The 11,461-nt window shown below is 38.9% G+C and overlaps 1 protein-coding gene across 1 annotated transcript in view; it reads left to right on the top strand.

The window, feature by feature from the left end:
• Positions 1 to 11,461, top strand: part of Necab1 (N-terminal EF-hand calcium binding protein 1) — a 140,657-nt gene that overhangs the window by 117,032 nt on the left and 12,164 nt on the right. The window contains exon 9 of the mRNA XM_028780915.1: positions 4,814 to 4,867. Within this exon, the coding sequence (XP_028636748.1) occupies positions 4,814 to 4,867 (54 nt within the window). The remainder of the gene's footprint in view (positions 1 to 4,813; positions 4,868 to 11,461) is intronic.

The raw sequence follows: 11,461 nt of genomic DNA, 5'->3' as shown, positions 1-11,461 counted from the left end.
TTGGTTTGGTTTGGTTTGGTTTGGTTTGGTTTGGTTTGGTTTGGTTTTCGAGACTGGGTTTCTCAGTGTAGCTCTGGACTCACTTTGTAGAGCAAGCTGGTCTCAAATTCAGAGATTCACCGAGATTTGCCTGCCTCTGCCTCTCAGCTGCCAGGATTTAAAAGTGTGTGCCACCATCACCAGGCATAAATAACATCTCTTTATGGAGCTATTCAGGGTGTATCAAATGTGGTAACATAGTAAGAATATATACTAAAATAGTAACAGTACATTGCTACTCTGCTTGTATAGTTTTGAAGGTAAAGGCAACCTTTCAGAAAAAGTGTAAGTTATACTTTTAAAATGATGGTGACTCAGTTAAGAATTTAATTATGAATAATAGAAATCATCTTTCTTTTTTTTGTTTGTTTGCTTTTTGGTTTTTGGTTTTTTGTTTTTGTTTTTCGAGACAGGGCTTCTCTGTGTAGCCCTGGCTGTCCTGGAACTCACTCTGTAGACCAGGCTGGCCTCGAACTCAGAAATCCACCTGCCTCTGCCTCCCAAGTGCTGGGATTAAAGGCGTGTGCCACCACCGCCCGGCTAGAAATCATCTTTCTAAATTAATAAAATTGAGAAGTTTCTGAAAGGGCATGGAAATGCTCACAAAAATCAACAGATATTTTGAGACATGAGCCAAGGACCAGCCTTGGCTTGGAAAGGGACTCTCAGGAAAGGGTGTTTGAGAGAGGCAAAACAAAGGACTGGAAGTCAAATCATGAGTTACAAGCTGATGACAATGTTCTGCTTGAGATGGCTCCCTAGACAGCTCTCTGTAGATAGCTTTTAGCCCTGTAGTCTGCTCAAGACAGCTCTCTCTTGAGACAGCTCTCTCTGTTTGAGACAGCTCTCTCTTGCTAAAAATTTTTTCTTAAAAGCTCTTTGGTTAGCTCATGGATTTTCTGACCAAAGACAGAAAAGCTGCCATTAAAAGTTCTTGGATTTTCCAACCAAGTCAGAAATCCTGTTAGAAATTTTCTAAAACATAATTCTTGTGTTTTCTGATCAAAACCACAAAGCCAGAGAACATTCTGAAAGAGCTGTGTCGCTCTTCAGACAGCCTTCTTTGGATGGCTGCTAGAAAACATTCTGAAAGAGCTGTGTTCCGTCTCTAAGTAATTCTTGAGATTCCTGACCAGAAATCCTGTTAGAAAAAAAATTCTAAAGAGCTGTGAAAATTCTAAAAAAGGACTGCTATCACTCTGTGCTGGCTCAACTCATGCAGACCAAAAGCCCAGTCTTTTACTTTTATATGTCAATTCAATCTTTTATTCCAGATTCCCTCCTGACCATCAGCATTCCATGACCTTAGCCCCTTGACTTTTAGAAAAAGGACAGTAAGTGCATCTTTTTTAACATTGCAAAAGAGCTTAGAGATCTGCCAACCTTTGTAAACTTAGCTTCATAGGACCTTGCCCTTCGAACACCATTTCCTAAAGCTCTTTATCTCCTTCCTTAGTATTTTGACAAGCTGGCTCACAGTGCAGCTGCCTCTGCTCTTTTAGGTCTATGAAGCTCCTTATATAATTCACACTGCATCCTTATATTTTACATAGTTGAGAAATTATACATTTTTGAACTCATGTTTTCAGAGTTCTTTTCCACAGCCTTATGGTCTGTCCTGAAAGTCCCAGCATTCTACCATTTTGCTAACACATTAGACACACCCTTGCCTCCCAGCCTCGTGCTGTTTCTGATTATCATGGAGCCATTAACCTTGGCAGAGAGGACATTTCTTAAAGGAAGATCATGAAAATATGTACATTATCATACAAACAAGCCTTACACCCATAGTAAGCATTGACACTCATGAAGGCCCTCCCTGCTGGCTCTGTTCCACAATTGGGAACCATGTCATTCCATCTTTTACAAGGCTCAGCAGAACTTGGCAGACATGAATTCAGAAACTCAAACAATAAAATGACTCTAGATGTGTATCTAGCAAGAGCCACAGTCTCTTGGGTTATGTCCACTAGAATTAATGAGCTCAAAATATTCCCAGTCTGTCTGTATTCTACTTAGCATTCCGTTTCCAGGTGGGAAGGTGAGTTGATGTTGTTAGGGTCACATGATAGCATCTGAGAGAAAGGGAGGGAAATATTCTAACCATCTCAGACCACTGCAGTGATAGGAGGAGAGACAATTCATGGAAAAGAAAATGTATTGACACTAATGTTGGAATAAATGTTGATTGGCTAACAAACAAAGATTTTATTTGAGCTTAAGTTTAGTAGACAAAGAGGAAATCAATAGCAGAAGGCAGTAAAAGCATGAAGTGGAGCATCTTAGCTGAGTCTTTCACTTAGGGAAGCAGTGAGGACACAGAGAATTGGTGCCTGATCATGATGGGCATTAAGTAACAGACTAAGGAATCTGGGTTTGGTATGGAGAACAACCAGACACATTTATTATTTTTTAACTTATAATTCAGCTGAACACAGAGATAGGTCCACAGTAAGCGAGTGAATGGAAATGAAAGCCTTAGGAGATTAGAAGTGGAGTTAACATCTCCACCAGATAGAGAGGTATGGGAGGAAGGCATATAACTGGCAGAGGAATTCAGCCTCTCAGTATGCACTCACGGACACAGGGGAGACAAGTGATAGGCCATTTTTGAGATGCAATGAGAAAGGCAGCTGACTTTCTGGGTGCATCAATTTCAATGTACAGTAGGAAAAGGTATCTTTAAGTGACAGTAAGAGAGGTCAGGCTGGCACCACCAAAGTGAAAATTCGAGGCCTAAAGATGGGCAAGGTTGCTGGAAACAGCGTTCTCTCTGTACGAGAATAGCCAAGTCAGAGGGAAGTAACGTTAGATACCTTCAGCCTTTTGGCCAGGGCATCTTCACTGATATTGGTCTCCTACTGTAGCAAACACATGAACTATAAAAATGTTACAGGTCAACTTTTCACTTTCCTCTTATGAGAACTGTATTGTCAACTGGGACTAAAGGAAACCCAGTAGCCATGAATATTAGTTTTCTGATGTCAGAAGCCCTGGAAATACCAGACCCCGTTTTGAAAAAACAAAACAAAAACAAACAAACAAAAAAACCAAAATCAATGGAAAGATAAGAGTTCCTATGTTAAATAAGTTTAGATTCTTTTATAGAACAGATATCCCTTTTTGAAGTGGTTTTGAAGTTCTAAGTAAAACTGTCTCTTCTTGGCGTATGAAATGTGTACAGTTCGTTTTTCTGAAATGGTTTAAACTTTAGTAACGCCTTTCTCCCAGTTTTAAATCAAAGTATTGTCACATTCCTTTCTTTCCTGGTCTTTTGTCTCTCTCTCCTCCTATGAATGGTTTTATTGTGAGAGCAGCATCCCAGAGACTCTCAGAAAGCCTGGGCCTCCAGCTGTGTGGCGCTCAGCATGAGCTGTCTTAACGAGTGGTAGAACAGTACGTGTTCAGTTTTCTTGTGTGACTTATTCTGTACTGTGCTGAATTAGGTTTCCAGAGAAAACTATCCAATTGCCAAGCCGTGGCTAAGTGCGTGTCATGTCACCGCTGATTCCCGTGTTTCCTGTGGTTGTTTGCTTTGGGTTTGATCTCCCTGCTAAAAGGAAGTATACCTGAGGCAGAGCATACATTTTCCCCATAAGTATTTATGATAATCCTTCCTAGACTATAAACTAAACAGAATTCCATTCAAGGAGTTGGAGGTTAATGATATTTGTGATTCCTATGACTTTTTCAGGATTTTGTTCTGTTCTTTCTCGTCTCCATGAGTAACAGTGAATAATGAGGATGTGCTAAAGTTAAAACCATGCTACGTTTGAATCTATACAAAAATACCTTCGGAGCCAGGAGGATGGCTCCAGCTGTAAAGTGTTCACCATGCAAGGATGGGAGCCTGAGTCAAATACCCAGAGCCGTGGGTGCCAGGAGCATCCATCTGGAACGCCATCATTCTGCCACTCGTTAATTCTGCAATGGCTACCTACTGTGTGCCCAGCAGCATCTGGCAATAGCAGTGCAGAAATATTTAAAACACATAAATTCATTTGGTCTCTAAAAAGACAGACAAAAAATATGTGAAAGAATCTAAGAAAAAAGGTCACACCATGAGCTTCACCTGAAACTCCAGAAGTGAGCAATGTGAGTGACTACAAAGGTTACGTACTTAAAAAGAGTGGTCTGAGAAAGTCTGTGTTAAGGATGCTACATTAAAACTGAGTATGAAAGACATACACTGTGGTGTGCACATGACCATACACGCACACACACACACACACAGACACACACAGATAGAGAGAACTTTAAGTTTTTTTTAAATATCTTTATTTTATTTTTGACAAATAGTAGTATTTTCATTTATTTTTCAATTCACCAATTTCCGTCAAAAAAAAAAAACTATGCTGGAACATAGAAACATTATTACAATAGACAAATTTCTATAATGGCTTCCCAAGGAAGAGAGAGATGTGATAATACTCACAATAAAGGCAGTCTGTCTGTTAAGCTAGCCATGCTAACTTTATTCTTCCTCCGAATGCATTTCCAGGTTCCCTCCTCCCCTGATCTCTAATGGCATCAGTGAAGTGAACAGCAGTAACAACTTGGACTTACAATTGACTTTTAGTTGTGATATAATATCTCTCTACTAGAACAGCTCAATTTTTAAAATGAGAATTGGTTCATCTCCTTTCAAATAACAAAGTTCTTTGGGCTTGATATTAGCCATGAAACAAAACTACTGTATGGATTTATGCTGATTGATTGTGTTATGTAATTGGCATCTTTTTTTTTTCTCTGCCTTTACTTCCTCTGACTGAAGGATCTGAAACTTGAACCCCTGGAAGAAGAAATTATTGAAGAGAACACTAAACCTGTGAGTGGTTTCCATCTCAAATTTTCAGAAACACTTTGAAGACAAAATTTACTTTCCTCAAAATCAAGTACCTCAGTAATAAGTTGGAACCTAAGTAATGAAGAGACACATTTCACTTCTAGATTTACCATGGCATTTATTATCATATGTATTATTCATTGCTTCCAATAAGAATAAAAATTTCATGGCATGCAAAAAGCATTAAGACAAACCAGTCATTAGCTCCTGGTTACTAAACTCCAGGAACACATTATGTATAGAGATTTTGGAACAGTCACAATTTTAGCAATTTTCCAAATAAGCTCCTTTGCTCTTTGCTTAAAAGGTCTTTTTCATTTTGCTTTGCTAACATGGATTTGTGGAGGCCTAATGCTTCACATTCAGTAATCACCAGTTGCTCATGTGAATGAACTTTTCATGTACACGTTGCAAAAATGAAGTTTTTATATACATATGAGACTGTGAGTTATTGCATTATTGAATATGATAGGCAGGGAAGGATATCATTCAGATGTTACCATAAAGGCATTTTGTAAACACCACTAGGTTGATTGTGGTAAAGACCTAAGCTGAAACCTAGTCCTGTCTATCACTGTATCTCCAGCATTTAGTTTGTGAAATACTAAGAGATCAAATCATTAACCTTCAAGAAAACCACATGGGAGGATACTATCATAGCCTCATTTCATAGATGAACAAAATAAGGTGCATAGAGATTTAAGTTTACAGCCGAACTGCGTTAAGTCCAACGCTGAACTTACACTCAGTCTCAACACACTAATAACACTGTCAATGCAGTATCTCTTGGTTTTCTTGATGGAACTAAGAAGCGGATTCTGACAATAACCACACCAGGCATAGGTCATAGGTCTCACGTGCGAGGTTTGTTAAAGGAAGGGGAGAGGGGGACACAGAGGCTGCCTCTGGGAGGAGGAAAGAAAGGAGTAGGAGAAGATGGCTTTTTAATCAGACAGTGTGGCAGATGCACAGGAGGACATAAGATAGGGGCAACAATGGGAATGTGTTGCCTCTGGGCAGCTAGTAGATGTCTTATCACCAATTCCCTCAGGATGCCTGACTGCTAACATTGTCACCGTGTCCCCTTGGACTGGCCAAGGAGGTATCTGATTACTAACATTTCTCACCACTGCAGTAGAGGTGCTTATTGCTAGCAAGGCTGTAGATTAACAGGTGATTTTTGTTTGTTTCTTTTTCATGAAATGTTTCCATCGTGAAAACAGATTAAAATATTTGGCAGGCTTATTTAAACATAGAAAATCTAGACATTATTGTATCTAACTTTCTAAGCACTGAACCATTGTATCATGATAAATCCAAGATGTGTAACTTATTTATTTGTTTGTTTGTTTGTTTGTTTATTTATTTATCCTAATTTTCCTCCATCATCCCAAAGTAAGAGAAGTAAGATATTACAGACAAAATCTTTATATTTTCTGCTCTAGTTGGTGGTGTGAATCTGAGAAAGAGGGCCTAAAACTGAAGCAGACTAAAGTCTCATACAATTTTCAAGTTTACTCAGAGCGTCAAGCCATTTATATACTCTGAAAGATAAGAAGAGTAACCTGAGTAAAGTGTATAATCTCAAGGACAAGCTTCACATGGCAAGAACATGTTTTTCCACAGATGCCTATGAATAAACACAGCTGAAGTATACTCATTCCTATCTGCTACACGTAGGAAAGTAGAAACGCACATTCAAAGAATAGTTCTGTGCTTTAGAAAACTGGGTCCCAAGACTGATGTGTTGTTTTCTTGGAGTTTTGTTTGTTTATGTTTCGTTTTTACAAGCACTCAAAATTCTCAGATGATTGAATTCTTGGACCACGTTCTAACAATAAGATTATGTATTCACCCTCGATCATATGATACCACTATTTCAATCTTATGTATCCAAACTTAAGAAAAACAGATGGCTTATTTAAGGACTCATATCCAGTAAGAGTGAAGTCAATTCAAAAGATACTTATACTACTTGCTCTTGAGAAAGAAAAAAGAGAGAGCAAGACAGGAGAAACTGAAGAAAACTTCACAACTGTCAAGTACTCTAGAGTTTTTAGAGGTACCTCAAATCTAGAATGAGTAAATATATAGAATTCATTAAAGAAAGTTCACTAACACTCACTTGCTAAAAGCAAAAGCATCTTTCATTTTAATCAGCCCACCAAAACCAAAAAACTAAAGGACCATCTATGGATCAGTCTGGTGAAAAGGTCCAGAAATAAATTTGTGAATACTATTTGTCAGAAAACAGATGAGAACGAAACAGTTATTTAAACTAGAATCAGTAATGTGGTAAAGGATATTATATAAAAATATACATTTTCATAAGGGGACATGGTCTAATATAGGGGGATGAATACCAAGAGCCAGAGGGGATATCAAACACCAAAAAAAAAGCAGCCTTCTAAATCTACATGTTCAAAGCTCACATGAACTAACTCAGAGAGATTGAGGCAGCACTCACAGGATGTCCCTTCCTTTAGACTCTTTGTGTTCTGTTTGTCTTGTCCAACTCCAATGTGATAGTCTTTATCTTATTACACTTTATTGTGTTATATTTTATTATTATCCCTTCGAAACCTGTTTGTTTTCTACTTAGAGTCAGAAAGGGGTGGATCCAGGTAGGAAAAGGAGATGGGGAGGAACTGGGAGGAGTAGGGGAAGGGGAAACTGTAATCAGGATATATTATGTGATTTAGAAAAAGAAAGAAAAGAAAAAACTATATTCAATAAAAAGAAGAAAAGACAGATGAAAATAAAGAATTAGTTACAATGTAAAAAAGAAGACACTTTACTTCTAAGGACATACTCCAGGTACAATTGTAATGAGTAAAGCATGCTCAGTAGAACAGGCACCAGTAGATGTTTATTCTAGGTGCCACCTAAGTAAACACAACTTGAAACAGTAACCACAACTTTATGGGGAGGGGATCTAGATGAGATCAGTGGCATGGGTCTTGTGACCCTGTGACTTCTTTTAGGTGTCTAAGGCCAGCAGTGCGTCAGCTTCACAGGTGTTGGGCAAGCCATTCACATATATAGAGATTTGGAACTGCTCCTTGTGGGCTTAATTCACAGTCCACCACCTGGTTTTATGCATAAAGTTGTACTGAGATTAGGTCTTCCCCATTTGTTTATGTAGCTCAGCAGTTCTTAACCTATAGGTCATGACCCCTTTGGAGGACACCTATCAACTATCCTGCATATCAGATTTTATGTTATGACACAGGCAAAATTACAGTTACGAAGTTGCAATGAAATAATTGTATGGTTGAGGGTCACCACAACATGAGGAACTATATTAAAGGATCACAGCATTAGGAAGGTTGACAACCACTGCTGTAGTCTGTAGCTGTGCTCACACACTATCACATTTGAGTAGTTGCAACAGGAACCAAGTAACACAGAAAGCTTGAAATATTTGCTGTCTGTTTACAGAAAACCTTTGTGGGTCTTGTTCACATGACAATCTCAGGGTCAAGAGAGAGAAAAGATGAAACTAACAGTTCCTTGTGTCCTTATTCGAAGTTGTAATGCAGCCACCTCTACAGCATTCAGTTAGCCAAAGCCAGTTAGAAAGCTCAACCAGGTCCATGGTGAGAGAAACAAAACCTGGAATTTTGTGGAGGAAAAAAAGTTACATTCCAAGAGGCCCATAGTTCTGGAGTAGTGAAGGTCTCTGGCCAATTCCAGCATTCATCCTACTGCATCATGTAAGGATTGCCTCAAGCTGAAAGAATTATAGAGAAACAGGTACATACAGGTCTACACTTCACTCCTATATCTAAGATAGTCCCTGAGAAATGCTTGACCCAGAAGTTCTTGCAGATGTCTATGAAAGAGTATGTCCATCACCATGTAGTCAGAAGTCAATTTTATTGCATTATTAATACTAAACCACATGGTAGAATCATACAAAGAGCTGATTGTCCATCCAAAATCTTGGGAGCTAGTCACAGATTTTCTTCTTCTGATTCTTGATATCTGACCCAGAAAGATGGATTGTTATACTCAAGATGGCTATTATGGGAAAAAATGGATCAATTTTATAAGATTGTTTCAATACAATTTTTAAAATGTTGTTTTGCCAGCATAAAGTCCACACAGTGATTCGGGCCCCATAATCTCTCATCTCTTGTTCCCAAGATAGGTCTTTCTCCTACCAACAGAAGAAAAACAAACAAATAAAAACCAAAAAGAAATGTAATGGTTCATGTCCTTCATAACTTTAGGCTCAAATGTGGTACCTAGAAATTCTGTTTGAATCTTTCAATTAAAAACAAAGGTGACGTGATCATACCTGAGTGCAGGAGAGGGTGTTACTAAGAGTCCTAGAGTGTGCCTGGAAAACAAGGAATGTGCACTGTGGGGTCTGACTATCTAATCTGCACGGACGCCCCTTTTAGAACAACACATCCAGACCCCTCTACAAGGGAGGTTATCTAAAGCTCTCTATAGGTACTGCCTGTGGTGATTTGAATATGCTTGGCCCATGGGAAGTGGCACTATTAGGAGGTATGGCCTTGTTGGAGTAGATGTGGCCTTGTAGGAGGAAGGATGTCATTGTGTAGGGCAGGCTTTGACGTTTCCTATGCTCAGGCTATACCCAGTGTTTAAGAGAGCCTCCTCCTGGCTGCCTGAAGAAGACAGTCTCCTTCTGGCTGCCTTCGGATCAACATACAGAACTCTCTCAGCAACTTCTCCAACATCATGTGTCTGCCTGCAGGCTGCCATGCTTCTTGCCATGATGATAATGGACTGAACCTCTGAAACTGTAAGCCAGGGCCAATTAAATAATTGCCATTAAAAGAGTTGCCTTGATCATAATGTCTCTTCACAGCAATAAAACCCTAAAACAATGCCTTACCTCACAATCTTGGATCTTATGAATCTTATTAATCTTATTAATATTATTAAGTCCTCTTTTTTTAAGGAATTGATCTACAGAGGTCTGACAAAAATGAATTGTAGATAAAGTAAACTAAGAGGAAAGAGAGATATAGAGACAGAAGACAAAGACAGAAAGGCAGAGATCAAACTGGGCCAAAAAGGAACAAATGAGGTGGGTGGGTGAGAAGCACACACCCCTCACTGCTTGATTGCAACAACGAATTCAAGCTGAGAGACACTTTTCAGCTAGGAAATTCTATGATTAGACACTGAGTCTCAATTCCTGGAATAGTCTTGCAGCCGAATTGTTTTTGTGAAAAATTTTTTCCTGGGTCATTAACCTCTATGATCATCTGTAAAAGCCAACTGAGGAACATCCCCTTCCTAGGGAACTGGGGTGGAATATACTATTCATAGCCTGTTGAGTGTTTCTATACACTTGTGGACTCAACTATAGTTCTAATAGCAAAACAGCTGAAGAGTTTGATATTCCATTGCCAATGCAATGCTGTTTCTCAAAAATCTGTTGGACTTATTATCAACTTATATACAGTCAGCTTCATGTGTGAGCTAGTATCATTACCTAGACATGGATTTTAGTCGTATTATTTTGCTAAGCCCTTTAAAGACAAGAAGTGATTTGTGTGTGTGTTCATGTGGCACTGGGGATTGGGCTAGGATTTATGCATGCCAGGCTGGTGCTCTACTACTGAAGCCCTAGAAGTCAGTCTTTTTCCTTCACTGCAACTCAGAACTCAGCATGTAGTATTTACTATCATGAAATAGAAAGCATTCGTTGGTATGTTAGTTACTCTTCTACTGCTGAGAAGACACACTATGACCAAGTCAACTTTTATGAAAGAAAGCATTTAATTGGGAGCTTGCTTACAGTTTCAAAACCTTAATCCATTATCATCATGGCAGGGAGCCTGGCTGCATGCATTGTGATATGCATGATGCTGGAGCGGTAGCTGAGAACTACATCCTGATCTGCAAGTCAGTCAAGAGAGTGGGAGAGAAGGAGAGAAGAAGGGGGAGGCTGATTGGTCAAAACTCACCCCCAGTGACACACCTATTCCTCCACCAATGTCACCCCATTTCAGTAAAGACACATTTTCTCATCCTAATCCTGTCAAATAGGGCCACTTCCCTTGGTGACTCTATATGAGCTTATAGGGACAATTCTTATTCAAACCACCACAACTGGATATATTTAATGCCTAGCATAGCTCCTAGAATACAATCAGTGTTTGACAAATAATAATTACTTAACAAGCACTGAGAAATTGAATGGAATAGGGAACAGAAGATCAGGGGTTGAACTCTAGTTTCTCTGCTACGTGATTAACAGTATTGGGCAAGTTTTGCTTATATTTCATATAATTCTTGTGAGTTGTCGTTCAAATTTGTTTTTACATTTTTGTAAGGCTATGTTCATACTTTCTGACTTTTTCTCTCAATCCTTGCAGAAGAAAAAAGGACTAATATTGAGACCTATACTTCCATGAAAGGCACACAGGCAGAGCTCTGGGGAAGACTTTAAACTATAACTGTTATAATGGTGATGAGATTTGTTGAGAGAAGCAGTTAGTAGGCAACCCATCGTGAGCTATTAAATGGGTGTATTAGCAATTTTCTTGTTGCTGTGGCAAAAATATTTGACAAAAGCAACTTAAGGAAGGA

The sequence above is a fragment of the Grammomys surdaster genome, unplaced genomic scaffold (genome assembly GCF_004785775.1).
Source record: "Grammomys surdaster isolate TR1022 unplaced genomic scaffold, NIH_TR_1.0 97, whole genome shotgun sequence".
NCBI classification, from domain to species: Eukaryota; Metazoa; Chordata; class Mammalia; order Rodentia; family Muridae; genus Grammomys; species Grammomys surdaster.
Note: the sequence above shows the minus strand (reverse complement) of the source record. Positions and strands in the feature narration are given on the sequence as shown.